The sequence below is a fragment of the Gloeophyllum trabeum genome (genome assembly GCF_000344685.1).
Source record: "Gloeophyllum trabeum ATCC 11539 unplaced genomic scaffold GLOTRscaffold_00001, whole genome shotgun sequence".
Taxonomy (NCBI): Eukaryota; Fungi; Basidiomycota; class Agaricomycetes; order Gloeophyllales; family Gloeophyllaceae; genus Gloeophyllum; species Gloeophyllum trabeum.
Window position 1 is genome coordinate 2,790,493 of NW_006920410.1, and position 25,517 is coordinate 2,816,009.

The window sequence follows — 25,517 nt, forward strand, 5'->3', positions numbered from 1 at the left end:
TTCCGGCCTGCTTATCTAATACGCCGGCGCTGTGGGTCATCCGGGCCGAGATCGCATTTCTCAGCAATCGCATCGACATCACACAAGCATCACCTCCTCTTAATCCTACCACCATCGTCCTCGCCCACCTCACCTCACCCAAATCACTGCAGACATGGCTACGTACGTGCGCAACGTTGTCTACGGTGACTAGAGGACTAATGGCTTCTCAGCGGAGATATTGGTCTCATCGGCTTGGCCGTCATGGTAAGTAGACGCGATTACTGATTGCGTCTCCAAAGAAATCTATCTAATCGACGCGTTGCAGGGTCAAAACTTGATCCTCAACATGAACGACAAAGGCTTCAACGTTGTCTGCTACAACCGGACAACGAGCAAGGTCGACCACTTCCTTCAAAACGAAGCCAAGGGTTAGTGTGTAGTACAGATTTGGAAATTGGGTAGCGGTAGCATTAATCGGGCCCGCAGGTACCAACGTCCAGGGCGCTCACTCTATCGAGGAGCTCTGCGCTAAGCTGAAGAGACCTCGCAAGATCATCCTCCTCGTCAAGGCCGGACCCGCTGTTGACGACTTCATCAAACAGCTGGAACCCCACCTCGAAAAGGGCGACATCATCATCGATGGTGGTAACTCTCACTTCCCCGACTCCATCCGCCGGACCAAGGAGCTTGAGTCCAAGGGTCTGCTCTTCGTCGGCTCTGGTGTTTCCGGCGGTGAGGAGGGCGCTCGTTATGGTCCCTCGCTCATGCCCGGTGGTTCTCCTGCCGCCTGGCCCCACATTAAGGAGATCTTCCAGAAGGCAGCTGCTCAGGTCAATGGCGAGCCTTGCTGTGATTGGGTCGGCGAGACCGGTGCTGGTCACTACGTGAAGATGGTCCACAACGGTAAGGCCGCAGCATATAGCCATCCGGATTGTGGATCTTGACCCGGAATACCTCAGGTATCGAGTACGGTGACATGCAACTGATCTCCGAGGCATATGACATCCTGAAGCGCGGGCTCGGTTTGAGCGAGGACGAGATCGCGGATATATTCTTCAAGTGGAACAAGGGTGTCCTCGACTCCTTCTTGATTGACATCACTGCCAACATCCTGAAGTTCAAGGATGACGACGGCGAGCCCCTCGTCACCAAGATCCTTGACCAGGCTGGTCAGAAAGGGACTGGTAAATGGACTGCCATCAACGCTTTGGACGCCGGCATGCCAGGTACGACGAGAAGAGCAGACTCCAAACCCTTCAGTATTCTCACTCTGCCTTTTAGTCACCCTTATCGGCGAGGCCGTGTTCGCCCGTTGCTTGTCCTCGCTCAAGGCCGAGCGTATCCGGGCGTCGAAGGTTATCGCTGGCCCTCAGAAGGAGACCTTCCGAGGCGACAAGCAGCAGTTCATCGATGATCTCGAGCAGGCCCTCTATGCCTCCAAGATCATCTCGTACACTCAGGGTTTCATGCTCATGAGGGAGACCGCTAAGGAGCTCAAGTGGAACCTGAACTACGCTGGCATCGCCCGTATGTGGCGTGGTGGCTGCATCATCAAGGTATGCCATTTTTTCTGGATGAAATATATTAATGCTCATGGCTTTCTGGCTAGTCCGTTTTCTTGGGTGACATCACCAACGCATACACCAAGACGCCTGACTTGGAATCCCTGCTCTTCGACGACTTCTTCAACAAGGGTGCGTACTACGGTACTGTCTTGTTCGCCTATGCGTACTGACGCTTCGTTTGAAGCCGTCCACAAGGCACAGCCCGGGTGGAGGCGCATTATTGCGCAGGCCGTCCTGTGGGGTATTCCCACACCTGCCTTCAGCACTGCTCTGGCTTTCTTCGACGGCTACCGCAGTGAAATCGTTCCTGCCAACCTCCTCCAGGCTCAAGTGCGTGCCCTACGTGTGCCTCGTTCCCGTTTGAGTCTGACCATCTGTATCCCGTACAGCGTGACTACTTCGGTGCCCACACCTTCCGGGTCCTGCCCGGCAAGGAGAATGCCAAGCTCAAGGCTGGTGAGGACATCCACATCAACTGGACTGGCCGTGGCGGCAATGTCTCCGCCAGCAGCTATATTGCTTAAATCGTGTCATCTTGTGGGAGGCCTTCGTAGAAGAATCATAAAGAAAGCATGTTCCAATAGAATTCACAGCTGTATTCCTGCGTTGCGGAATGGCGTGTTGTACAAAATTCCTTGTGAGGTAGGATTACGAATAATATATGAACTGTACACTCGTCTATGATGGTGGCTGTCTGGAAGAGTGATGCTAGTCCCCGGTCAAATCAGCTTTGTTGGGATAGGCCAGAAAGAAGCAGATCTCCCCTGCGGTCATTCTCGCCGCCTTCCATCCTTGCGGAATGGCTACCAAATTGCATAGCTCGTTTCTTCCGCGAACTGGCTTCTATCAAGCCGAGCTTACGCACAGCCAGCCGTAGCAACATCTTGTCTCCTACACCGGTGTCAAGACGAGGATCCATTTTATGGTGCACCGGCAGTTGTGCAACGAAATTTAGGAACGATAGGGAGAGGAATGGATGGCGTGTCTCCTTGCCGTGCGATGAGATGACGCGATCATCTCTTCCCAGATTTCTGGTTGGTATACGGTCAATTTCCAGCTGCAACTGCCGCGAGGATGAGATGACGAGATTTGAGGCGACGTAGAGCATGAAAGCAGCTCACCTCGTCTAGGACCGAACCCCATCCACCGTCGTTGAATGTCGTGCGATGCCGTGCGTATCCTCCGAATAGTTCGTCAGCACCGAGCCCATTGAGGAGAACCCGTGCGGGACTGGTGTATGGTTCGGGAATGGCAGTAGGATGACTCCGAACTTGGCCTTGCCCTCTGGATGCAAAGTACAGGGCCATTGCTAGGCTCTGCACAATACTTCAACACTCTGCTTTGACGTTAACGTGGGATGCACTCGCCAGATCCATAACCGTTCGGCTGGGGAACATTAGTGCTTCTACAGTTTCCCGCGCGGCTTGATATTCCTACTTCATCGAAAAATGTATGTACGAGATGTCCTTGTATCAGAGAGATCCTTGATCCAACTGACCTGATATGTCACGTTGATTTCAACGAAGTTCCATCTGCGAGTAGGACAAAGTTTCCTTAATTCCTGCGTCTCCTCCAAACCCGCAGCACGGTCTGGAACTAGCCAAGAGGTATCCGGGGATGTTGTGGTGCCATCTTCGTCTCTGTCCACATTAGTTCTCTTTCCCCGTTTCTTTGATGCGGCGCCAATCTTCCTTGGATTCTCGAACGCGACGTTGAGGAGGTCTATGGGCTCCTCCGACGGCACATATCTGGAGAAACGTCAGCAATTTGCGCCAGGCCACCGAAGTGAACCCGAACCTGTCCGCCAGGAATGCTATCATAGTGCAGTCAATACCACCGCTGAAAAGAACAGCCACGCTAGCTGGACCCTTGTCATGGCTGCAAGCGATCGGTTTCAGCCTGACATCAGTGTACGATTGAAGAGAGTGCGCACTGTATTCGAGGAATATTTTGCACTCGCAATCGAACACTCTTCTCCAGCTGAGAGATCAGGTCGTCGACAGTTGTTAACAGGAAGTCGGGTATGACGTCGAGGGATTGCAACCTGGGAGGATTATCCGGGAAAATGCGATTGAGTGGAGATGCACTCGCCTACGTTTGTGATTAGAATTATCACAATCCGGCAGAGAAAGATGACATTACGTATTGGCATGTCGAGCGGCCTTCTGGCAGCCTTGGGATGGCCTTCAAAGCTGACGCAAACTGTGCAGTGAACTTAGAATGGTTCATCAGTCGATCTTCGACGAGCTATCGGAATCCTTACTTCCACTCCGTTAAATTCTCGCAATTCAAGGAATGATATAGTCGTGGTATCCAGTTCCTCGACCTGGTACATAGGGTGTGGGCCAATTGAAACAGAAGTCAGCAGGAAATGCGGATTCCTTTCGTTTAGTCGATGGATGAGTAACGACCGTCGTCCCAAGGGATCACGAGCAAAGAATACACGACACGACGCGTGCTTGCATTGAGGTCAGTGCTGAGCAGATGTCCGAAATCCAAGCATACTTGATAGAAAACAAACGCATAACTGGAATACCCAATTGTTGGACGGGAAAGCGAAACTGACGAAACGCGCTTACGGTCCCTCAATGCTACCAATGCAATTCCTTACTTGCTCGAGTGTCTCACAGGCTTGGAGCATCTCGTATAATCTGCTCCCGTCGTTCTCGTGAGGTTTAATCTTGCCAGTAATGAGTGTCAGAGCGAATAAATCCCCTGCACACTTACATTCACTCCTTCAAATATCTTGTGTTCCGATATATATTGAGATCAGATTCATAGTTGGAGGATATAGCGTACAGACTTCTCCATTAAAACATAGTACATCCGAACCAGGCCCGGCATAGTGAGGTTGGACTACGGGCTCCTCGCCGCGAAGTCGCAGTTCGGACGAAAAGAATGACAGCCTCAGGTTCCCAGAGCCATCGTCAGATGAATGCACGAGTTGAATGCCCTTTTGAGCGTCCGGTCCTGCGGGCCTGATCACAATTTGCTTCTGAAGATGTTGACATGAACGGACCACGGCAAGCATTCGCAACTTGCAACTTTGACAGAAGATTGTCAAATTCAGATGTGTTTTCTGGTTTATCCCTGGATTGGTCGGCGACGGAGAACAAGATGCCGCACATCGCAGGTGAAGGCAAGCCACAAGCAGTGTCTATGAATTTACCATGATTTTACTGCCGGAAGTCCGGCGTCTAACGCGTCCCCGGCCATTTTCGTCATCTGGCTCGGCCTACTCTGAGTCTCGCGCACGCAGGTAGAGTCTCAGGCTAACTTCAGCGTCTGCCATGGCCACCGTTCAGTTCCTCAATCGTTTGATACGTCAGTATTAAGTCTATATGGAGCCGTTCAACTCCACTGACAATCTGCCGCAGTGCCTACAATTGTAGGCGCCACCATTCTGAACGCCAGTATCTACGATGTGCCCGGTGGCTACCAGGCGGTTATGTTCGATCGGTTCCAGGGTGTGTCGGACAAGGTCTGTCGGCCCTATCAAGTCTCTATGTGCATATTACTGATGGAACATAGGCAAGACCGGAGGGCACTCATTTCCTGGTTCCTTGGCTTCAGAGAGCCATCCTGTATGACTGCCGCATCAAGCCACGGGTACGTTGGTCCATGTATGCTGCTTGTTCGTTCATTCAAGGGTACCTGCAGAATATCTCCACCACTACTGGCTCAAAGGACTTGCAAATGGTCTCTATTACTCTCCGTGTCCTGTCAAGACCGGACAAGGAGCACCTGCCCCGCATCTATCAAAGCCTTGGTCTGGATTATGACGAGAGGGTTCTTCCATCCATTGGAAATGAAGTCTTGAAGAGCATTGTTGCGCAATTCGATGCTGCCGAGCTCATTACGCAGCGTGAAGTCGTCTCGTCACGGATACGGGCTGATTTACTACAGCGTGCCGGGGAATTCAACATTCAGCTGGAGGATGTATCCATAACACATTTGACGTTCGGGAAGGCGAGTGCTTTGATCTTGTCATAGTCCATCTATTCCACACTTACATGTTCTGGGTCCGCAGGAATTCACCCAGGTTCGTCCATGACGATAATACTAGTAATGAACCAGTCTTACTGAGTTACTACCGCAGGCTGTCGAAGCGAAGCAGATTGCACAGCAAGGTACGCTGTCCATGTCACTGTATGTTGCGATATACTGACCGCGTCTCTTTAGATGCTGAGCGTGCGAGGTTCATTGTGGAAAAGGTTAGTTCCGTATCGCCACTCGGCTCCTTTCCTCGTTCCTTTCTCGGGAAGGCATTCTCTCCCAATTCATCAGTCTGATGGCAATATATCTGCAGGCGGAGCAAGAGCGGCAAGCTGCTGTGATTCGAGCCGAGGGTGAAGCCCAGGCCGCAGCAACTATCCAGCGAGCTTTGGACAAGGCAGGGGAGGCCTTCGTCACCTTCCGAAAAATCGAAGCCAGCAAGGCAATCGCCCAGTCGCTAGCCAGCAACCGCAATGTCACTTACATACCGAGCGGCGGAGGGAACGTGCTGCTGAACGTCCCGACCGACAAATGACGCTGAGGTGTACGTACACTGTCGGATGATCAGCTTTGAGTAAGGGACGCGGGTTCTTCACGTGGAGCGGGTAGTTAATCCCATTGTATCTCCCCGCTCGTGTTGTGTAGCACGGTGTATATAAACCACTAGGTCTCTCTAATTTACGAACCCCCAACTTACCACTGCCAGTGTCGCCCGACCTGCTCGCATGTCTGAACGTTCGGCACGGCTCCGGATGAGCAGTGGCGCGGCTCGGCGATTGCCGGGCAAAAGGAGAAGATTGCAGAGTGCGCGGGCTGTTCTCAACGTTGAGCAGGTCAACTGGTGCTGGTGAATTTCTGTCTGTTTTCCTCTTTCTCCGTTTCCTGTCTATCTCTGTCTCATTCCTCTCGTCTCTATCCTCTGTCGGACTTGTTTTTCTTTCCGTTCAGTCTCCCTTGCTCTCTGCAGATATCGGTTTCCTATTGTAATCGCTGTCTATATCGCCCGACGTCCCCGCGCCCAGTCGCATACACGATATACGGTCTGACGATTTCAGTTATCTCTGTTTAAAATCATGATGGATATGTCTGGTGGAATGGGGATGGGAGCAGCTGAGGCACCCGTAAGTGTCTATATCTCCACGTTTCTTGACGTGTTTCCTCGACAAATTGACTATTACTCGTTCTTCTATTGAACTTCGGCGGGGGCTTCGGCGGTCGTGACCAGAGGCGCGCTCACCTTTACGTCGGCAATCTGAGTCCTCGGGTGACCGAGTATATGCTCACCGAAATTTTCGCCGTCGCGGGCCCGGTTCAGCACGTCAAAATCATCCCTGATCGCAACTACCAGCATGGCGGTCTCAACTACGGATTCGTCGAGTACATGGATATGCGTGCGGCGGAGACGGCCCTGCAGACCCTCAACGGACGCAAAATCTTCGACACGGAAATCCGTGTCAACTGGGCTTACCAGGGCAACCAGAACAAGGAGGATACCTCCAACCACTATCACGTCTTCGTCGGCGATCTGTCCCCCGAAGTCAACGACGATGTCCTCGCCAAGGCCTTCTCCGCCTTCGGTACCCTTTCAGATGCCCGTGTGATGTGGGATATGAACTCTGGGAAGTCTCGTGGTTATGGTTTCCTGGCTTTCCGCGACAAGACTGACGCGGAGCAGGCGATCGCCACCATGAATGGCGAATGGCTCGGATCCCGCGCTATCCGGGTTAACTGGGCAAACCAGAAGACTCAGGGCGCGCCCCCGGCTGGTCGCCCTGCTAGTGTTACTGGAGGTGGAGCTCCGGCACCCATCAACTTCCAGGGTGGCCCGCTCACGTACGAGTCTGTCGTGTCGCAGACGCCCCAATACAACTCGACCGTCTATGTCGGCAATCTGGTGCCCTACACCACCCAGGCGGATTTGATCCCCCTCTTTCAGTCGATTGGTTATCTGCAGGAGATCCGGATGCAGGCCGATCGCGGATTCGCCTTCGTGAAGCTCGATACGCACGAGCACGCCGCGATGGCTATCGTGCAATTGCAGGGACAGATGGTGCATGGTCGCCCAATCAAATGCAGTTGGGGCAAGGACAGGGCGGATGGGGGAGCCGGTGCTCCTTTGAGCCCTGTTGCCAGCGCCAGCCCCTATGGCAGCATGGTCAGTTTGCAATAATCTTGCTCCGTGGTTTCACTAACATAATTACGTCTGATAGCCCATGTATGGTATGCCCCAGCCGAACACGTACGGCCAATACGGATACAGCGGATTTGGTGCCGCTGGGGGCGCTACCCCGGGTATGCCCACACCTCAAGCTGGCGCAGCGGGTGCAGCGATGGCCCTGACAGGTGCGCAATCGCCGACGGATGCTACCGGAGCCGCTGCGGCAGGGGCACAGGGACAGTGGCCTGCTGGTGCCGATATGAACTCCTACTACGGCAATTATTGGGGAGGTATGTCGAGTATCCAGACTTCTTGTGATCCTGTGATTGATTGTCTATCTTCAGGCTACTATGGCCAACAGGCTGCGGCTGGACAGGCCGGCGCTGCCCCTGGAGGACAGGGCGGTGCTTAATCGGTTAAAGGTTGTAACATATGCTCCTGCTCTGTAGATCGGCTTGCGCAGATAAGTTCGCTTATAGTTTTCTTTCAATCTACCAATTATCCTCGCTCGTGCTTATTGCCACCGTACACTTCCAATCACAGTGTTTCTATGCAAGTTTTATCTCTGATCCCCTGTGCACTTCGTTTCTTATTATCTGCTCTTTATCAGATGAAATAAGTGTCTTTCTCCCCTCTTCTAACATATTACATTTTGGGTCTCGTGCACGAGCATGTTCTGTTTATAAGAATCAAATTCACTCCTCCGAATCACTGTAAATCGCCCCGTTCTGAAATATTCATCTGATGATATATCAAATAAATGACGGAAAGATGTTGACACCGTTTGGCTGAACTAAGGATACAAAGACTGAGGGGTATAGACTGTGTCGACTAGATGTGTTGAAACCATCTCTCAAAGCGCAACACCTCCGGCACCTCCGTTAGCAAACCCGCTGCGCCCATCCCCACCGTCGCCAGCGTTGTCTAGTTTCATGCACGGTTAGTTATCCTCTCGACCGGTTAGCTCGGCCTATACTCACTAGACCACAGGTTGATCAGGCCCTGAGGTGTATTAACCGAACCTCCGGGCGCCATCCCCCCTTCACCCGCGACGGCCTGCCCTCCAGATCCGGCAACTGATTTCGCCTTGGTAATACTCGGACGACCTGGGTTGGTAAGTCTCTCTGGGACGTGTCCACCGATACCGCCCAAAGAGTCACCAGATTTAGCGAGACCACCGTCACCTGCATTGTCTGAAAGGACTAGTGAGTAGTCTAAGGCTCTGCATGTTGCACTGACACTCACTTGAGCCAATATTGAGAATATTCAAAGCGGCGAGGCCCCGGTCATCTCCACCATTAACAGAACCCCCTGATGCATTGCCGCCCTGCTGGGAGCTTGCAGGACCACCGTTGGTTCGTTTCTTCTGCCCCGGTCGCAAGAACGGCAGATTCCAACCTCTAGAAAAGTCTATATGTAAGTCTGGTGTCCGCAGAAACAAAGCTGTATCCGTTACCCTGAACCTGCTCTCTTCATATTGCCTCCTACGGCATTCCCAGAAGCTCCAGAACCGCCGTTACCGGCCTCGTCTACAGGATCCTTGTAAATATCGCATTAGAGCATACTATGCGTCACTTACTGCCGAAGACATTTAGGGCACCGCCCGGATTATTGATCGATCCTCCGGACACTTGGCCTCCTTCACCCGAAGTAGCTGCGCCGGCGTTGGCGTTGTCCCCAGCGTGCATTGTCATAGCAGGTTCAGACCCTACTTCAGCTGTGGGGGGCTGAAATTCTGGAGCCGCAGCCGGCTTCGGCTCTGAAGATGGCTTGGGACGTTTAGTGTTAGGTTTGGCTGCAGGTGCTTTGTATGCTCTGAACATATGCTGTGAGTATACGCTAGATATGGAGAAAATATACATACGCAACAGGGGCAGAAGCAGGTGAAAAGGTGCCCCCAGACCCGCCCATGGCGTTGCCGGAGTTGGCTGTCCCGCCGTTGCCAGCCTTGTTGGAGAACATATTGATCAGCCCGAGGCCGGTCCCTAGCCCGGATCCATTAGCGGGGCCATTGACAGAGCCCCCGCTAGCATTTCCGCCAGAGGAAGTAGCAGCAGAGCCTCCGTCGGCTGGGAAAGGGGCACACGACACTAAGGTAGGACTGAGGGCAGCGGCAACCAGGCCGAGGGCAATAGCGGATGTACGCATATCAATATATATGAGGATAGGCTGCGGTGGAGCTGGTAATGGGGGGAGGGAGAGAGATGGTTGGGGAGCGACACGAACGTTGTTCAGGCTTTTATAGGCCGGGCGGGGTGTTCTTCGACCTTGACGCTTGGGACGTGTCTGAGTCACGTGCAGTGCCTTCTGTCGATTGCAGCAGAACGTATCGGGTTATGACGCTTCCATTTAAGGAAGGTGTTCAAGAACGGGTCGGTCGCATATTCAGCCAATGGGAGCAGGCTGACAGCTGCTCGGAGTTATACGCCAGCAAACTGTAATGCTATACAAATGATTTATTAGATTCGTTGTAAATATTCCACTAGACAGCAGGTGCCAGACCGAGGTATATGCGTAGCGAGAAGGGTATGCGAAAGCAGGTTGGAAAGCACATATCTACAAAAGCAAACAGAATCACTCATCGACCATTAGCCATTCGGTGTCCGACTCGCGCCCTTCTCCGCTAGAGACTGCATCCCATCCCTCGTCCCCGCCGATATCCCGTTGTCCAGCCCCTCCGCTTTTCCCGACACCGACCCTTGCGACACTGACTGCGCGTCTGCATCGCTCTGCGAACCGTCCCTCCAGTTGAGGACCGCCTGATGTCGTGAACGCATGTCCTCATAGAACTCGTTCGCTTCGTTGAGCTTGTTTGCTTCAGCCTGTTTAGCATCGAGCCATCGCTGCAGCAGCTTAGCATTGTCCTTTGTCAGTATTTGATTTCGCTCCTCTATCTGACTGAGCTCCAGTTGCAGGGTGTTGATCTCGTCCATGAGAACCTGAGATGGACTGAATACTGGCAGCCTTCGTTCACGCGGATGAACGCACCTGAGCTGTCCGGTCCTTCTCCGCCATCAACTCGTTGTGCTGATCGACCTTCTTTCGCAGCACCGCTACCTCTTCTCGTGCTTTTCTCAGGTTCTCAGAATCCAATCTTGCCAGCTCCTCCTTCTCCCGCAGTGTCTCGGTCATGGCCAAGAGGCGTTGGGCATTCTGCCCCTGTGTCTTGTACACAGTAGCCAATTCATCTCTCAGAGATGATATTTGAGATTCCAGCGATGCAATATAGGCTGACTTGACCCCATCGCTGGTACATCTCTTCAGTTTGCCGTGCTTAGATACTTGCCCTGGGAAATGACTCACGAATCGCCTGCACCTACAACATTCAAAGTAGAACTGCTCGCACTTGACCCCACTGTCTTGACTGCCCTCAGCAAAGAGTTGTTCCGTTCCTTTAGCAGCTTCGTCTGCTGAGCCAATCTTCGATCTTTCCCAAAGATTCATCGATGCATTCAGCCTTTGGCACCTTAGGAAACACGTGGATCGGATTCACATACACTGCTCAATGATGGACGCAAATGCTGACTCCTTCGCATTCCTCTCGACCAGACGAAGCCTTAGTAGCTCTTGCCATGCCGGTTCGGCCATTATCACGCGAGTTCAGGCGACCCGAGCAAGGCGAATCCAGTGTGGTCAGTGGATTTGGCAGTGAAGGTCGATTTAGACGGAGCTCGAATCATCCGCGAAGCCGCCGCGACGGGCGTGTCCAAGTCGGTACCGCCACCCGAGCGCTCTCCGTCACGCTGTGCATACGCAGTCCTCCATATCCACCGAACGGTCTCCCCTTTAGACGGCCATAGCTGCTTACTTCTGTATATCACCATGGGTCGGGTATTACTGAAGGTGGATATGTCTGGCTGTTGTTCGGAATAATCAAGGGCACTGACATGAGCGTACCAGGTTATCATTCTTGGTGATAGCGGGTTCGTGCATAGCACAGGGAATCCAGCATGCTGTTGACTTTATTACGCCATACCCTTCAGTGTCGGAAAGACGTCGCTCATGAACCAATATGTAAACAAGAGGTTCAGCAACCAGTACAAGGCTACTATTGGCGCCGACTTGTGCGTCGTTCTGCGTTGCTACCGCCAGACTGCCTAATGACTTTGCCATATATCTAGCTTGACGAAGGAGGTGATGGTGGATGACCGTCTTGTGACAATGCAGGTAAGCTGGCTGACCCTATTTCCGTATGTCAATCGTTTACGCCTCGCAGCTGTGGGACACTGCGGGTCAGGAGCGTTTCCAATCATTGGGTGTCGCCTTCTATCGCGGCGCGGACTGCTGTGTGCTGGTCTATGACGTCAACAGCGCAAAGTCATTTGAGACCCTTGACAGCTGGCGCGATGAATTCCTCATCCAGGCCAGCCCTCACGATCCGGAGAACTTCCCTTTCGTCGTGCTGGGCAACAAGATTGATGTGGAGGAGAACAAGCGGCAGGTGAGTGGCCGTACTCACGCATGGGAATAGTTCGTGTACTCCTGGGCTCATTCGTATCCGATCTCAGGTAACTCAGAAGCGCGCGATGACTTGGTGCCAATCGAAAGGAAACATCCCATATTTCGAGACGTCCGCGAAGGAGGCCATCAACGTCGAGCAAGCCTTCCAGACGGTGGCTAAGAACGCATTACAGCAGGAGGCCGAGGAGCAAATGTACGTTCACCGCTTTCCCCTTGCCTTACGATGTGACTGCAACTCTGCCCCGCAGCCTCATGGATTATCCCGACCCTATCAGAATCGACTCGGAGAGCTCGCAGAGTTATGGCTGCAATTGCTGATTGTCAGACCTGGATATCCGGCATCTGCGATTTCTGTGATGACTTAATGCCAACCCGCCTCCGGGCTCCCTTATGAATGGACTTCTTTGTTGTTTTACCCTCATTCTTCTAGTATAATACCTTGTCCTTAAGTGCTTTGCCGTCGCTTCTGTACACCGCAATGTGACATACATATCTTATTGGCGCGGATCATTACTGTTAGCGACAGAATAGCGGTACGTTAAGGTAAAGGTCTGCGTTCGTGAATGTCGCTAAGAACCACCGGCATTACTTGGAGTCGCGGAAAAAGTCATCCTTGAAGTCGAATCTCGTTACCGGAAGCCATTCAAACTGGTAGGTACAGTCAATTCCTTGAATGCACGTAGTCAAGAGCAGAGATACATACGCCGTCTCTGTCCCAGTTGATATGCTTATCCTGTGGCCCTGTAATCACTACAAACCGCCGGAACTCGTCCATGCAAGCTGGCTGAGCTTGCATCCATGCCAACCCCTTCGAAATATTATGTAACAGAGCCGGAGCGAGTTCAGCCTCGGGGACATTGGCATATTCACTTCGAAAGATCTTCATGCATTCTTCCCCGAGTTCTTGGCTATTCAGCCGCATCAGCACGGTTTGGAGCGAAATCCAGTCGTTGATCGGATCTTTGCCTTGGGTAAGACTGCGATTCAGCGGAGGTGCTTGTATCAGGGATAACTGGCCCTCTTCGACGAAAGTCAGAATCTGACTATATAGGGGGTCGTCTCCCCTGCAAACAAACTCAGAGGTTAGTTTTATATCATGGATACCTCGAAAATACATACCTGAGGGCCTGATTGGGACTTCTCTGATCCTTGTACACCTCTCGCACGACTGCAGCCAGCACTGCTGGAGTCACATAACATTGCCACAAAGGGTGCTCAGCGATTTGAGAGATCAACTTGAAAACGGCAAGCGGCGTATCGACTATGGAGCTCGGAGTGAAAGTGACAATACCACCTAGAGCGGTAATTAGCGACAACGTCTCCTGCGCTGTTCTTTCTGCAGACGCACCTAGAGGGAAGATCTCGCGCACTCCCCACCGCTTAATCGGGGCACTTTCATGAGTACCGTAAGTGACGAACTGTATCTCTGGTCGTTTACACCTCCGCTCTACCAAAGCAGGGAGCTTGTGGAGCGTCCGCAAAGACCCGACGTGGACGAAGACGACGCGCACGTCGGCTTTGTGGCCCGCGTCGGGGGCATTGCAGTGTCTCAGGATCGTTCGGAGAGCAGCAGTCTCCACGCCAGGGGCCGCTGGCGTGCCGTCACTTGTGTTCCATACGCAATACGGTCTGTTTGGCATCCGCATGTGGTCATATAGCCATTGCGGGAAGTGCAAAAGGGAGATAGCCTGGAGGACCGCGCCAGGGATCCTGCCTTCCACAGCAACCTTTGGCGAGTCCACCGGCAGACTTCCTCGCGATTGCCACTTGTACTTTGCGTATCTCGTCGAATTGAGTCGCCAAGGAATGAGAACGGCGGTCATGAAGACATTGTCTCGTAAATCATCAGGTACCTTGAACATGTTGGCGAGTTTAGACTCAGCAGAGGGATATACGAGCAGTATGCCCAGTTCGATATTGTTTACGACGATAGGCGCATACGACATCTACAGAGAGAGCCAGATCAATCTCCAGCTTGACCAGATGATGATCAGAACTTCCCTTTCGTTTCTTCCGCATGTACCTCACCAGAGTCTGGAATGGCGGCGTATCGGCCTCGCTCTGGGGCCCGAGTTTCGCCATCTGCTGAGGCCTCGCGCACGCGGACAGCAGGCCGTCAATGTCCGCGACGTCCAGCAGTCTCCTCAGCCGCAGTGACTCCACGGACGAGAAACAGATGCTAAGGCGCAGACCATCGGGCAGGTGGTCCGTCGCGTCCGTCAGCGCGACCTCGCAGAACCGCTCAGCCTTGTCGAGTTCTTTCTCGACGAGAAGCTCGCCGGACCATTTCCACTTCTTGGGGATCCTGGCGCAGACATCAGGCTGAGGACACGGTCGCACGTTAATGGACACGACTTGCCTCCCAAAAGCCGCAGGCTTCATAGGAATCGGTGGAGGTGCTATCGGACTCGGCATGGGTCGATCCTCACTAACATGACGAGCTCATTAGAATGGACTCCCTTTCTGTACAGTGACCACATACTCCATAGGTGCAGCCAGTCTGACAGACCATCAGCACGATATGCTCCAACAAAAATGCAGGACTCACGCCGGCGGCATTATCTGCGCGAGGAAGCTATCAACCTCCGGAGCCGACGCAGGAGGAGGCCCAGCCGGGACTCGAGACGGCCTGCAAGAATCGAGATTACTCGGACCCCATAATAACCACCAGCGACGTACCCTGGTACAGGAGGCGTAAAGAACGACTCCGTCTGCAAAGGGGCAACAGACGGGAACGCCTGCTCCATAGACACGGGCGACTGCACGAAATCAGCGAGCCCGCCCTGAGGAGGCGACGCCGCCCAGCCCGGACCAGGTACCACCGGGGAATCTGCCGGCGTAGGCGTCGCGCTCCCGCCCCTGGCATTGGCATTAGCATTGGCGCCGGCAGTCTTCTTGAACGTCAGCTTCGCGAGGTTCGCTGAGCCCCTGCGCTGGGCAGGAATCGGCAGGGGCGGGGGCGGGCCCGTCGGGGAGGCCGCGGCGCCGCTGTGCAGGATGCGCTGCTTCGTCGCGAGCGCGCTGCCGCCCTGGCTGGGCAGGTCGATGAGCTTGACCTTTGGTGGGGCGCGGTGCGCGGGGACGGGGGCTGCGGGTTTCTTGGGCGGGGCTTTTGCGGGAGTTTCTTCCTCTGAAAACAGGGAGTCCCGGTCGGAGGAGGGCGAGCGGGACTTCCGCGCCGGGGTAGTCTAACGCAGGAGGAGAGTCGCAGATCCTGAACCGGAAGATGGCGAAGAAACCTTACCTGCGAGGCACTCGTAGCGGCGGCGGGCACAGACGTCACATTTGTATCAATAGATATCCGGGGCCTCTTCGTTTGTGGACCCTCTTGCACTGCAGCGGCCGGGGCGGGGGCCGTTTTTTCTACCACTTCAGGCGTCTGCAGTCACACCATTCAGCACCACCCTGACCGAGTTCGAGCCCGCGCTCACCTCGTTATCCGGCGACGCGATTCTTCGCTTGACCGCAGTCGACACTTTCCTGGTTGGTGGTGCGGCCAGCGGGACGTCGTCCTCTGAGTCCGAATCGGACTCGTCCTGCTCGCGCCCGCATTGGTATACTCGTGTCTGAGGACTTGGGGGATACGTACACTTTCAGGTAGCACAGCCTTTACTTTCCCCTTCCCTTTGACATCGTCCTTGGCTTTCTTCCGCCTGGGTGTATCCTCAGGATCCTATCATTGCGTCAGGCAGGATACCCAGACACAAGTGACGCAACTCACGCTCTCTGCCTGTTTCGCCTTCGCCTTCCCTTTATCTTTTCCCTTTTCTCTCTCCTGGCTCTTCTTCGGCGGCTCAGACAACGGGGACGCCGTTTCCGTCTTCGCAGCTTTCCGACCCTGCACCCTATTCATCAGCTCACGCACTTCAGTAGACACCCCCGCGCGGCCTCACAGGTTTCTTCGGACTCTCCTTCTTCTTACTCGCCGCCCCGCCCTCGGCGCCCTTCCTCTCCTTCTCGTTCCTCCCCGCCTTCGCCCTCCGCGCCTCCTCCCTCGCCCGCTCCTTCCTCCGCATCTCCTTCTCCTCCCCGGCGCCGAGCGTCTTCGCGAACAGCGCCTTCTCCTTATCTACACCACGCCCATCAGCCACAGGCCGCATTTTCACCACGCCGAAGCGGAAGCGGGAGGCACCCACTGATCCACGTCTTCGTCGCGGAGACGGTGTACCCGACGGGGTAGTCCTCGTCGTCGAGCCCGATGTGGCCCCAGAAGCTCTTCAGCAGGCGCTCGCAGCCTTGCAGGTTCTCTTCCGGTTCCCATCTGCAGCAGGTGTAAGCACAAGGCAGGAGAGGAGACGCGGGCGGGGGAGTGGAGAGCGTGCTCACGTGCTGTCTTCCTCGGGGTATCCTGCCCACTAGCAGGGAGGCTGTCAGCGGATGGGCGCGAGGATGGGTGGAGGGGGGCTCGCACCTTGACCAAGTACTCCTCCACGCGTGCTTCAGCATAACCTAATATCAACGCGACCGACGAACTCACCCACGACGCGTCGTGCGTATCCCCAAGCAAGCCCACGCGCGCCTTCGTAATCACCTCTGTACACACACCAGCCGTCTAGCCCGCGCGCGGATAGAGAATATATATCTGAAGTACGCACCGACGGTGAACAGCTCGTCCTCCTCGTCGCTGCCCCCATCCGACTGTACTTCGGGGGACGGCTCGCGCTGCTTGTTCTTACCTTTCCTCGGCATGGTGGGCAGTCTGCGCCGGGTGCAGGATGCTCGTCGAAATTGCAAGTGATCGGAAGTGGCAAGCGATCGGACGCGTCCGAATTGCTTCCGGCCCGGCACCCGCGCCGTGGACTGCAATTTAGAAAGGCATGTACGCTACAAAGTGGTACCTATAATTCTAGCAGGGATAACACCAATGCCATCTTCCCTCATATGCTCTCCCACTGAAAGCTCATCTTACCTTCTGCCATCTTCGCCTTGACGCGCGCCGAGCCGTCCGTCAATATCACGCGCGGGACCGCCTCGAATATGCCAACCATCCACCCCTCCGCGTCGTCCTCGCGCGCGCCGGCCTTGATCGCGTCGAACTTGCGCATGAGCGCGAGCACGATCTCCTGGTTGAGCAGGACCCATCGGAGGGTGACGTCCTGCAGCGGCGCGCGGGCGCGCGCGAGGGCCTTGAGGCTCGCGACGGTCCCGTAGAACACGCGCAGGCGCGGGAGCGTCCCCGGCTCGACGAGCGCCAAATCCACGCGGTCGTAAAAGTCGTCAAACAGCGAAATCTTCTCGATGGCCGGGTGCCGGCGGAAGAACGGCGCGGCGGTCTCCGCGCGGCAGGAGACGGAGGAGAGCTCGAGCGCGCGCAGGCGCGGCCAGTGGGCGGAGGCGAAGAGGGCGTCGAGCGGGGCGGCGATGCGGCGGTCGACAAAGTGAAAGTGGAGGAGGAGCTCCTCGAGGTGCGGGGAGTTGAGGAGGAAGTGGCGGAGGCGGGCGGTCGGGGGCGGGATGATGCTGCCGGCGTAGGCGGCTTCGTAGAGCTTGAAGACGGAGAGGTCTTGGAGGTCGAAGACCTGGGTGGATGGGTTTGTTGGGGAGAAAGAGATGGGTTGGAGATTGGGGTCTCACCTTGGACTCGTAGAGGGGCCGGTGCTCGAAATCGTAGGGAGACGAGTCCCAGAGAACGAGCTCGCGCAGGTTCGGGCAGGACTCGGCGAGGGCTTCCCAGATCTCGTCGTTCTTGCCGCGGATGCCGGGTGGGAACTGGAAGGAGAGGAGGGCGGACATGTTTCTGAGCGCGCGGGCGAGCTGGAGGACGCCCTCGCGGTAGACTTGCTGGCTCCTGCGAGTGACGTGGTCGTCGGGGTGGAAGCCGCGGGGGAGGCGGTAGTCGCGGCGGCATAGGAGGAGATGCTTGACGTGAGCGGCGAGGAGGGGGGCGGCGGCGAGGTGGTGCCAGAGGTCGGGGGCGTGGATGAAGGGGCGGATGGCGCAGTAGTCGAGGAAGGCGGGGACGAGGAGGAGGTAGAGGGCGCGGCACGTGAGGGCGAGTGCGCGGAGGTCGGCGGGGTGGTCGAGGTCGCCGGCGACGAGTTCGCGGAGCTCGTGGGGCAGGGCGAGGAAGGACGGGCGTGACATGGCGCCAAGACGGGAGGCGTACGACGAGCATTGACAATCGTCGATTGGACAGACGTCACCGCACGTGGCCGTCAGTCGTGACCCATCGCTCTTCCGTCGTCGAATACAAACTCCCCGCTTCAGAAGCGTCCTCGTGTGCTCCCAAACCCACCGCCCTCCGCCCCCAAAGTCATACGACCCCATGGCCACCCTTACGTTGCGTCCTTGGGCTTCATTTATCCTCTCCCCGGCCTGTTCCGCTCCCTCCACCCCCTTTTCACTCGACCAGCGCTGCTCCTACTTTCTCGAACCACCCAGCGAGGACGACGAAATGCACCGAGCTCCAGTCGAAATGCTCCCCCTCGAGATGCTTTCAGAAATATTCTGCCATTGCCTCGATCACTCCGAGACCTACATGTCTCCGCACAGGAATCGCGCGCCCCTCCTCCTCACCCGCGTCTGCAGGTCCTGGCGGCGCTGTGCCATCACCACTCCGGCCCTCTGGACTTCCCTCCGCCTCTACTCCCCTTTCACTGAGCATCAGTACCGGTCCTTGGTCTCGCTCGCAGACCTCTGGCTCCAGCGCTCCGGCGCCCGCCCGCTCTCCCTCTCGCTGACAATACCCGACCCTCATTCGCTCCCAGCCTCCCTCCTCTCCCACCTCCCCCGCTGCACCCGCCTCCACCTCGCCGCCCCCGACCCGTTCTCCGCCGCCCTCCGCGACAACATGCCCCTCCTCGAATCCCTCTCCCTCACCTCCCCCAAGGACCACGCCTTCTACCCCAAAGAGCCCACCTTCCCGCTCGACATCTCCGCCCCGCGCCTCCGCGCGCTCGCCCTCGACGGCTTCCCGCACCGCCTCGTCCTCCCCTGGGCGCAGCTCACCCACCTGCGCGTCGCCAACTGGGAACCCACAAAACCCTGGCTCTCGCTCCTGCGCGAGTGCTCCGCCCTCACCTCCTGCTCCCTCAGCCCTGCTGGCGAGATCCTCCTCGTCGGCGGCGCCCCCACGCCCATCGTGTTCCCCGCGCTCGAGTCCCTGCGCGTGCACCCCACGCGCGTGCTCGGCTTCGTCCGCGTGCTCGAGCACTTTGCCGCGCCCAACCTAAAGCACCTCGACGTGGCCGTGCCCGGCAACATCGTGCCCCTGTGCCGCGAGGTCGCCCCGCTGCTCGCGCGCTCCCAGTGTCAGTTGCAGAGCTTGGCCCTCGCGGGCTTGCGCCTGGATGCGTTTGAGGACTTTCGCGCCCTGTGCGCGCTCGTGCCAAACCTCACGCGGCTGTCCATAGCTGGCATTGGGAGGATGAGCTTCCCGAGCAGGATGTTCTTCGACGAGATGACGCGGAAGGAGGGTCGGGGGTGTTTGCTGCCCCAGCTCGAGGCGCTGGAGATGCGGCTGAGCGTTGGCAAGACGGATTTCCCGGACGACGCTATCGAGGAGATGCTAAGGTCCAGGATCGCGGGGCAGCATTCAGGGTGCAGCCGCATGAGGAGTGCCGACGTTTATGTGCATAGGCGGATCCACGATTGGATCGCGAGCTTGGTGGACCAGGGGACGCATTGGTATATCTCGGAGCAAGGGGAGGTGGTCCAGCAGCGTTTGGAGGCGGGTGAGCGGTAGGAGGGGTCTTGCACGTACATATTGAACACGAACATACGAACTCTGCACACGGAATGTAACGAAATAGTGTATTTGTATCTCCCGTGTATCTATAGCAGCACGTTTAGTACCGACTGCCACAGTTGTAGTGATTTCCATAAACGGCGAATATCTCGACGTGCCTGGCTGGCGTTGTGGGGCCGCCGTGATTGAGCCTCGGTGGAAATGCTGTTACGGAACGAATCATGGGACTGTGCATGCTCTTTGCAACACCCCCTCTCGTTCGCGGTAAATATTTCAGTCTGTCTGGAATTGTGGCAGATGTGGCGGTGGCTGAAGATTGAGACGATAAGGTCGATGATGACATCACCCCTTGATAATCCCCTGCACCGGCTTCAGCGCACGGCACCTCTTCACGCTATACCACCGACGCCGCCGCCGCCTCTGGCGTAAATTGCACAACCCCGAAACTACTGTACACTAAAACACACGCCCATGGTCGCCGCCGCACCCATCGTCTGCTCGTTCCCGACGGCGAGCGAGCTCACCGAGGCGCTCGCCGACTTTGTGATAAAGGCGCAGAAGGAGGCGATCGAGAAGAAGGGGAGGTTTACCATCGCGCTCTCCGGCGGGTCGCTGCCCAAGCAGCTCAGCGCGCTCGCGAAGCGCACGGGCGTCAAGTGGGACAAGTGGTGAGTCCGCTGCGCTCAGCGAACGAACGGCAGCTGACTGACCGACTGCACGCCGCTGCTACCCGCAGGCAGGTCTTCTACGCGGACGAGCGCGCGGTCCCGCTCGACCACCCCGACTCGAACCACCAGCTCTGCACGGCCGAGTTCTACTCCAAGGTGCCCCTCCCGCCGGCGAACATCCACACGCTCGACCCCGCGCTGCTCGACGACCTCGAGGAGCTCGCGGACGCGTACGAGAAGCAGCTCATCCACGAGTTCGCGCAGAAGGACGCCGCGCGCTTCCCCGTGTTCGACCTCATCCTGCTCGGCATGGGCCCCGACGGGCACACCGCGAGCCTCTTCCCCGGGCACGCGCTCCTCTCCGAGGAGGACCGCTGGGTCGCGTACGTCGACGACTCGCCGAAGCCCCCGCCGCGGCGCATCACGCTCACGTTCCCCGTGATCAACCATGCGGCGCGCGTCGCGTTCGTCGCGGCGGGCGAGAGCAAGCAGGATGTGCTCAAGACGGTGCTGGACAAACCCGAGGAGGGCCTCCCTGCGTCGCGCGTGCGCCCGGCGTCCCCGGGGCAGTTGTATTGGTTCGTGGATGACGCTGCCGCAGCGAAAGTCGAGTATCCAAAGACGCCGTTCAAGTTGTGAGACTCGAGTTTTCGTTTGCGACGGAGAAGAGAGAAGTTATCACAACCTGTAGTCTTACGTATCTTTATCCGTTCTTATGCTTGTTAGTCGTCAGTACTTAATTGTCCTTGCCACGGACAGAGAGGGCCGCTGATATCCATGTAATTACGTATGTCTGCATTCCGTGTCGCCATCTCGCGAAGGATGGTATAATATGCCGTGTCAACAGGTCATTATCCGTAAAATAGAAGAGAGCAAAACCATCAAGCACGCATCACAGCGGTGCGGATCCGGGGGGCGTAATCGACGTCGTCCGACTCAGCGTACCTAGCCCTAAACCCTCCCCGCCCCCATTATTCCCCTCTCCATCTGTCGTGCCTCCAGTAGTATACGTGTCGCCGCCCAAGGCAGCGGCTACGGCCATCTCAGGGAAAATGGCGAGCAGTATGAGGTCGAGGACGAACAGGAAGAGATGGGCGTTGCACGCTGCCGAGGAGAGTGGGTCGAGGAGAGACCTGACTGTCTCCGCGCGGATCTCCGGCGTCACGCCAAGAAGAGGTAACGCAGCAGCTAATGGCAAAGGCACTCGTGAGTCGGTTATTCCTCCAGGAAGAAACCACGGACCTGGGACCTTCTCTAAAATCCGCTTCTCCAGATTTTGGCGAATGAGTATTTGTTCCTCCGGCGTAGGGTCGATAGGTGGAGGTGCAGGGTACCCATTAGGGAACAGCGTGTTCTTCGCAATTCGGACTATGTTCGTGATCTGGGCACTCGAGAGCGCGTGCTTGTATAGCATGTACGGCAGGAACCTGGAAGTATCATGAGAAATCATGCCTTAATGCTGCGCATAAATGTGACACATACTTGTCCAGAAAGGGGTTGGAAGCTGCGGCAACCCATTCTATCATGCCTATCGCCGTAGACGACGTGAACCGATCGCGCATGTTTAGCAGTTCTGCCACCATGGCCAGCGGTCCATCCGCGTAGCTCGGGTGGAAATGTGCGGGAGTTTGCGATGACGGGTCGGAAGGTTCACCCAGTATGACTTTATCTTCCGATTTGGGCGTTGAACCAGGCGAAGGCGAGGGGGGCATATTACTGGCGGCGTCGGGGATGGTTTGGGCGCGAAGCTGAGTAGGCGCTGACTGATTCACGAGCTTGATGGTGAGCATGAGATGTTTGTATGCGTTGATGAGCGCCAGGCAGAACGTTGATATGGACTGGACAGCGGAAAGAAAGAAGACGACGAGGGACTGGAAAGTGAGTGATTGGAGGGAAAACAACGGCTGTGAGGGTGTGGAATCTGCAGGCTTCAAGACAGAATCAGCAAAGATACTTAGCCAATGTAATGCAAATATATTTGGCGAGATCGGTCTTATTTCCTGAAGGCATCACCCGTTCAATAACACGCATATAAGCATTGGTATATTCAGAGAGCATCGATACAAGAAACAGAGGAAGCAGGATGCCTCCCCCGGAACGCGGGCCACTCAACGGGTGATACTCCCAGGAAGACTGTATCCGCCAAGAACATGGTTACAATCACGGAACGTTCAGATAACATAGCACGGACACGTACCTCTGACACAGGAGCAGCTACTTGCGCGGGTCCCAGTTGGTCCAGGATGAGCTTGTAAATAAACCATGGCTGCGTGACCCTAGGTGCAACGCTGCCCAGCAGCACCTTCAGGATAATCTCGCGGATGATGTAGCGTTCGGTATCTGGCTCATAATCTTCGGGCGGCAGACACGCTTTGAGAATATGGTCAATAGCCTGGCGCACATAGTCCTCGTGTATCGTTCCCTCAGCCGTTATGGCCATGTGGGGTTGCAGCTGGTGGAACAGCTGCGGAAGGGATGCAGATCCTCCTGTTGCATAGGACGTTGACACCTTTGCAGCGGCATTCCGGTAGTCCTTGTAGTGCTGCATCACCAGAGTGGGTATGTCACCAAACACCAAAGGCGACAAATCGGCGTTGATCAGCCGTTCCTCTAGCACTCGAATGACAACAGTGAGTATGCGGTTGACTTCGACGACAAATTCCTTGTCATAGCGCGTGATCTTCGTCCACCAAGGGTTCACAAATGCACGCAGGGCAAGTGCTATGAAATCGTACAGTTCAGCATTGAGTTCAGGCGTCGAAGGCGTCGCAAGCAGAGGCGGTAGATCTGCACCAAGGGGCAGATTCGGAAACAAGAGCCGCTTCGCGAGAGAAGTGGACTGCTGGGATGTCGGCTTTGGGGGAGGCGGATTATTCGTCGAGACCGACGACGCGGACTTGAGGGAACGAGGCGCCTGACGGTGACGGGCTGCAGCTGCCATCGCCACCGTCGTCCAGCGTTGGGCGGGACAGCGACGACGAACGTTCACGCGAAGATGCCGGGGTGGCTGAGGCGGCAGCGACCGCAAACAGATCTCCCTGACCGCTCGCTAAGTATAGCACACCATGAAGCACTCCGAGTACGAATGCTCCTCTGACTTTTTACCCTAATTTATCGCCTTTCCTGGTTCAACGCGTATTCAAGCAGGCTGCGGCGTTAGGGCTTGCCAGCGGGAGCACTGCAGTCCCCGAAGGGGCTTCGTCTCGAATCCCTTTGTTCTGTGCGGCTTATAGAGCCTTAGGTGCGTGACCGTAATAAATAAGTTGAATTGACAGCAATCTCAACCTGGACAATTACTCTCGCATGCACGGCCTCGACAGATCGTCAGCTGTCCTGAAGGCTGCGGTCCTGTTGTGGTACCATTATACGCTCGTTCAAACGCTACCCTCGCACTACGTCGCTCGTTTCCTCATGACCGCTCAGCAAGAATATTCCCCTCATCGCCGAACTATTAATCACCTTCGACTCTACGCCAGAGATGATGGGTCTGGCTCAAATACGACAATTATCATTGCCGTAGTCTGTGGGGTCGTTGGAGGAATAATCTTTGCCTTCGTTTTGTGGCAGTTCGTATGGAAGCTCTGCCGTCCCAAGCGGGCGCCTCTTCCCCCTGTTCAACCTTTGGTTCATCATCGCCAGGTGCATGCCGCTTCATTCGCAAATCGTGACAGCAGTAGACCTGCTACGTGGTTCGAGCCGACCCACCTTTCAGTTCGCCATGGATCCTTCCCCAGCGGAAGTGACGTCTCGCTAATACCGAGTTCCCCGGGGAAGTCGCCCTCCCGCCAGGGAAGCTTCCACACGGAGGAGACAACACATACGAGACGGTTATCCGAGGACGCGTCTACGCATATATCCGCCCCCACGATCGAAGATCTTAGCTTGACTCCCCCGATGCCTCCTTTCTCTCGCGACTCGTCTGTGAACATGGGCCTTAATGCATCGACCAGTTCTCTTGATTCCTACGGGACGCCGTCGCCTCCCACATTCTCCTCCTCCCCACAGTCATCTGCATCCGCCATCTCCGACCAGGACGATATCCATTCGCAGACGTCGCAGCGGAGACCTCGAGTACCATCCGGTCGTAGTCGCTCCCGACCGGCCTCAATGGCATCTACCGTTAGCACGACCTTTACTGTCCGAAGTCGAAGTACGGTTCGGGGGGCTCCGCATTCAAGGCATAACAATGTTCAGATTGTGCTACCGGCCCCACTAGCGCCTTCTGTCTATCCTGAAGAGACGGCAAGTGAAGTGAATGTTTTTATGGGCGATTCTTTGCATTCCCGACCTGCCACCGATTCTTGGATAATGCTGGGGAGCTCGAGATCTGCGAGTAAAGATAAGGAGCCGGCAAAACGTCGTGAGTATATGGAAGTGCCTCTGTGCCTGCTTCCGCTGATCATGACCTCCTCTCTGCACCTCAGACCAGCGCACGACATCTGAATCTAGCACCAACCGACGGTCCAGCCGACGACTCTCCAGAACTGACTCCCCTTCATTAAACCAAACTCCTAGGCCTCCGCCCGTGCCGCGGCTTCCTTCCGAGTTCAGCCAACGCTCAGCTTCGCTGTCGTCAGAACAACATCAATATCCTCCTTCAGATCCTGTTGACAGAGGGAGATATGCACAACGCGCCCCGTCAGGAGGTTCAACACACCAGCCTCACAAGTTACAAAAGCAGAGATCGCGGTCGCGATCGAAAGGTGCTGTCCTGCGTGACTCGAGTCGCGGTGATACCTCTCCGGACGCTGGAGCCAGTGGATATGCTGGCCAACCTCAGGCTTTATGACCGCGGGTTTACCACGACTTCGCGTGTCCCTCAGTACATACACACCTAATAGGACAGCTAAGGGGGTTTAGGCTGTGTCAGTAATGAACACCAACTGTATTTGATTTTGAACATTATTGCATAGCATTGAGCGCATAGAATCCATCATGTTTTTCTTTTTGCAACGCACGTCCGTTACATAGACTTCGAAAATTCTGCATCCATTACTTGT

General features: G+C 55.8%; 13 protein-coding genes across 13 annotated transcripts; 7 read left to right on the plus strand and 6 right to left on the minus strand.

The window, feature by feature from the left end:
- The first annotated feature begins 85 nt into the window (after positions 1-85).
- Positions 86-2,226, plus strand: GLOTRDRAFT_53483 (6-phosphogluconate dehydrogenase). The gene is made up of 9 exons (XM_007862208.1): positions 86-162; positions 213-246; positions 308-410; positions 469-885; positions 942-1,208; positions 1,264-1,538; positions 1,592-1,676; positions 1,732-1,877; positions 1,937-2,226. Exons 1-9 carry the CDS (start codon positions 155-157, stop codon positions 2,069-2,071), a joined length of 1,470 nt encoding a protein of 489 aa, XP_007860399.1. The 5' UTR covers positions 86-154; the 3' UTR covers positions 2,072-2,226.
- Positions 2,227-2,271: 45 nt separating this feature from the next.
- GLOTRDRAFT_113412 (uncharacterized protein) lies at positions 2,272-4,578 on the minus strand (the record flags this gene model as incomplete). Its single annotated transcript, XM_007863011.1, has 12 exons — positions 2,272-2,610; positions 2,669-2,863; positions 2,915-2,980; positions 3,046-3,295; positions 3,345-3,425; positions 3,481-3,638; positions 3,690-3,761; positions 3,811-4,005; positions 4,053-4,074; positions 4,127-4,227; positions 4,275-4,292; positions 4,351-4,578. 12 exons carry the CDS (start codon positions 4,576-4,578, stop codon positions 2,272-2,274), a joined length of 1,725 nt encoding a protein of 574 aa, XP_007861202.1.
- A 197-nt stretch (positions 4,579-4,775) lies between these two features.
- GLOTRDRAFT_68943 (uncharacterized protein) lies at positions 4,776-6,247 on the plus strand. Its single transcript, XM_007863012.1, has 8 exons — positions 4,776-4,871; positions 4,925-5,028; positions 5,079-5,156; positions 5,208-5,516; positions 5,578-5,589; positions 5,647-5,677; positions 5,730-5,761; positions 5,857-6,247. Exons 1-8 carry the CDS (start codon positions 4,838-4,840, stop codon positions 6,076-6,078), a joined length of 822 nt encoding a protein of 273 aa, XP_007861203.1. The 5' UTR covers positions 4,776-4,837; the 3' UTR covers positions 6,079-6,247.
- Positions 6,248-6,376: 129 nt separating this feature from the next.
- Positions 6,377-9,192, plus strand: GLOTRDRAFT_109200 (uncharacterized protein). Its single transcript, XM_007863013.1, has 7 exons — positions 6,377-6,664; positions 6,769-7,698; positions 7,754-7,991; positions 8,046-8,625; positions 8,682-8,894; positions 8,947-9,101; positions 9,158-9,192. The coding sequence occupies exons 1-4, from the start codon at positions 6,617-6,619 to the stop codon at positions 8,111-8,113; spliced, it is 1,284 nt and encodes a 427-aa protein (XP_007861204.1). The 5' UTR covers positions 6,377-6,616; the 3' UTR covers positions 8,114-8,625; positions 8,682-8,894; positions 8,947-9,101; positions 9,158-9,192.
- GLOTRDRAFT_135505 (uncharacterized protein) lies at positions 6,385-9,849 on the minus strand (the record flags this gene model as incomplete). The annotated part of the gene is made up of 9 exons (XM_007863014.1): positions 6,385-6,664; positions 6,769-7,698; positions 7,754-7,991; positions 8,046-8,625; positions 8,682-8,894; positions 8,947-9,101; positions 9,158-9,230; positions 9,281-9,516; positions 9,566-9,849. 6 exons carry the CDS (start codon positions 9,847-9,849, stop codon positions 8,555-8,557), a joined length of 1,032 nt encoding a protein of 343 aa, XP_007861205.1. The 3' UTR covers positions 6,385-6,664; positions 6,769-7,698; positions 7,754-7,991; positions 8,046-8,554.
- A 292-nt stretch (positions 9,850-10,141) lies between these two features.
- Positions 10,142-11,289, minus strand: GLOTRDRAFT_68950 (ATG16-domain-containing protein; the record flags this gene model as incomplete). Its single annotated transcript, XM_007863015.1, has 4 exons — positions 10,142-10,640; positions 10,690-10,948; positions 11,005-11,128; positions 11,199-11,289. The coding sequence occupies 4 exons, from the start codon at positions 11,287-11,289 to the stop codon at positions 10,290-10,292; spliced, it is 825 nt and encodes a 274-aa protein (XP_007861206.1). The 3' UTR covers positions 10,142-10,289.
- A 234-nt stretch (positions 11,290-11,523) lies between these two features.
- GLOTRDRAFT_30516 (uncharacterized protein) lies at positions 11,524-12,480 on the plus strand (the record flags this gene model as incomplete). Its single annotated transcript, XM_007862013.1, has 7 exons — positions 11,524-11,544; positions 11,602-11,624; positions 11,685-11,765; positions 11,823-11,868; positions 11,918-12,142; positions 12,210-12,355; positions 12,411-12,480. The coding sequence occupies 7 exons, from the start codon at positions 11,524-11,526 to the stop codon at positions 12,478-12,480; spliced, it is 612 nt and encodes a 203-aa protein (XP_007860204.1).
- A 267-nt stretch (positions 12,481-12,747) lies between these two features.
- Positions 12,748-16,851, minus strand: GLOTRDRAFT_124651 (uncharacterized protein; the record flags this gene model as incomplete). Its single annotated transcript, XM_007863378.1, has 17 exons — positions 12,748-12,810; positions 12,866-13,226; positions 13,282-13,456; positions 13,511-14,108; positions 14,191-14,590; positions 14,645-14,662; positions 14,711-14,791; positions 14,842-15,350; positions 15,407-15,541; positions 15,594-15,698; positions 15,752-15,835; positions 15,884-16,000; positions 16,056-16,231; positions 16,299-16,423; positions 16,489-16,517; positions 16,574-16,695; positions 16,758-16,851. 17 exons carry the CDS (start codon positions 16,849-16,851, stop codon positions 12,748-12,750), a joined length of 3,192 nt encoding a protein of 1,063 aa, XP_007861569.1.
- Positions 16,852-16,941: 90 nt separating this feature from the next.
- GLOTRDRAFT_135508 (uncharacterized protein) lies at positions 16,942-18,246 on the minus strand (the record flags this gene model as incomplete). The annotated part of the gene is made up of 2 exons (XM_007863016.1): positions 16,942-17,681; positions 17,737-18,246. 2 exons carry the CDS (start codon positions 18,244-18,246, stop codon positions 17,040-17,042), a joined length of 1,152 nt encoding a protein of 383 aa, XP_007861207.1. The 3' UTR covers positions 16,942-17,039.
- Positions 18,247-18,457: 211 nt separating this feature from the next.
- Positions 18,458-19,960, plus strand: GLOTRDRAFT_135509 (uncharacterized protein). Its single transcript, XM_007863017.1, has one exon. It carries the CDS (start codon positions 18,557-18,559, stop codon positions 19,844-19,846), a length of 1,290 nt encoding a protein of 429 aa, XP_007861208.1. The 5' UTR covers positions 18,458-18,556; the 3' UTR covers positions 19,847-19,960.
- Positions 19,961-20,320: 360 nt separating this feature from the next.
- On the plus strand, positions 20,321-21,156 carry GLOTRDRAFT_124654 (6-phosphogluconolactonase; the record flags this gene model as incomplete). Its single annotated transcript, XM_007863018.1, has 2 exons — positions 20,321-20,517; positions 20,586-21,156. 2 exons carry the CDS (start codon positions 20,321-20,323, stop codon positions 21,154-21,156), a joined length of 768 nt encoding a protein of 255 aa, XP_007861209.1.
- A 253-nt stretch (positions 21,157-21,409) lies between these two features.
- On the minus strand, positions 21,410-23,485 carry GLOTRDRAFT_135510 (uncharacterized protein; the record flags this gene model as incomplete). Its single annotated transcript, XM_007863019.1, has 4 exons — positions 22,715-23,485; positions 22,000-22,445; positions 21,760-21,944; positions 21,410-21,705 (listed from the first exon to the last, which is right to left on the minus strand). The coding sequence occupies exons 1-4, from the start codon at positions 23,456-23,458 to the stop codon at positions 21,410-21,412; spliced, it is 1,671 nt and encodes a 556-aa protein (XP_007861210.1). The 5' UTR covers positions 23,459-23,485.
- Positions 23,486-23,576: 91 nt separating this feature from the next.
- On the plus strand, positions 23,577-25,501 carry GLOTRDRAFT_113417 (uncharacterized protein). The gene is made up of 3 exons (XM_007863020.1): positions 23,577-23,758; positions 23,838-24,877; positions 24,942-25,501. The coding sequence occupies exons 2-3, from the start codon at positions 23,929-23,931 to the stop codon at positions 25,304-25,306; spliced, it is 1,314 nt and encodes a 437-aa protein (XP_007861211.1). The 5' UTR covers positions 23,577-23,758; positions 23,838-23,928; the 3' UTR covers positions 25,307-25,501.
- The last annotated feature ends 16 nt before the right edge of the window (positions 25,502-25,517 follow it).

Excerpts from the sequence above, each read along its gene's own strand:
- GLOTRDRAFT_53483 (XM_007862208.1), top strand. Across the intron at positions 1,677-1,731 it reads CGACGACTTCTTCAACAAGG|CCGTCCACAAGGCACAGCCC; the intron begins GTGCGTACTACG and ends CTTCGTTTGAAG. Across the intron at positions 1,878-1,936 it reads CCAACCTCCTCCAGGCTCAA|CGTGACTACTTCGGTGCCCA; the intron begins GTGCGTGCCCTA and ends TATCCCGTACAG.
- GLOTRDRAFT_68943 (XM_007863012.1), top strand. The coding sequence starts at position 4,838 with ATGGCCACCGTTCAGTTCCTCAATCGTTTGATAC. Across the intron at positions 4,872-4,924 it reads GTTCCTCAATCGTTTGATAC|TGCCTACAATTGTAGGCGCC; the intron begins GTCAGTATTAAG and ends AATCTGCCGCAG. Across the intron at positions 5,762-5,856 it reads CGAGGTTCATTGTGGAAAAG|GCGGAGCAAGAGCGGCAAGC; the intron begins GTTAGTTCCGTA and ends ATATATCTGCAG.
- GLOTRDRAFT_135509 (XM_007863017.1), top strand. The coding sequence starts at position 18,557 with ATGCACCGAGCTCCAGTCGAAATGCTCCCCCTCGAGATGCTTTCAGAA.
- GLOTRDRAFT_109200 (XM_007863013.1), top strand. The coding sequence starts at position 6,617 with ATGATGGATATGTCTGGTGGAATGGGGATGGGAGCAGCTGAGGCACCC. Across the intron at positions 7,699-7,753 it reads CCAGCCCCTATGGCAGCATG|CCCATGTATGGTATGCCCCA; the intron begins GTCAGTTTGCAA and ends TACGTCTGATAG. Across the intron at positions 7,992-8,045 it reads CTACGGCAATTATTGGGGAG|GCTACTATGGCCAACAGGCT; the intron begins GTATGTCGAGTA and ends GTCTATCTTCAG.
- GLOTRDRAFT_113417 (XM_007863020.1), top strand. The coding sequence starts at position 23,929 with ATGACCGCTCAGCAAGAATATTCCCCTCATCGCCGAACTATTAATCAC. Across the intron at positions 24,878-24,941 it reads TAAGGAGCCGGCAAAACGTC|ACCAGCGCACGACATCTGAA; the intron begins GTGAGTATATGG and ends TCTGCACCTCAG.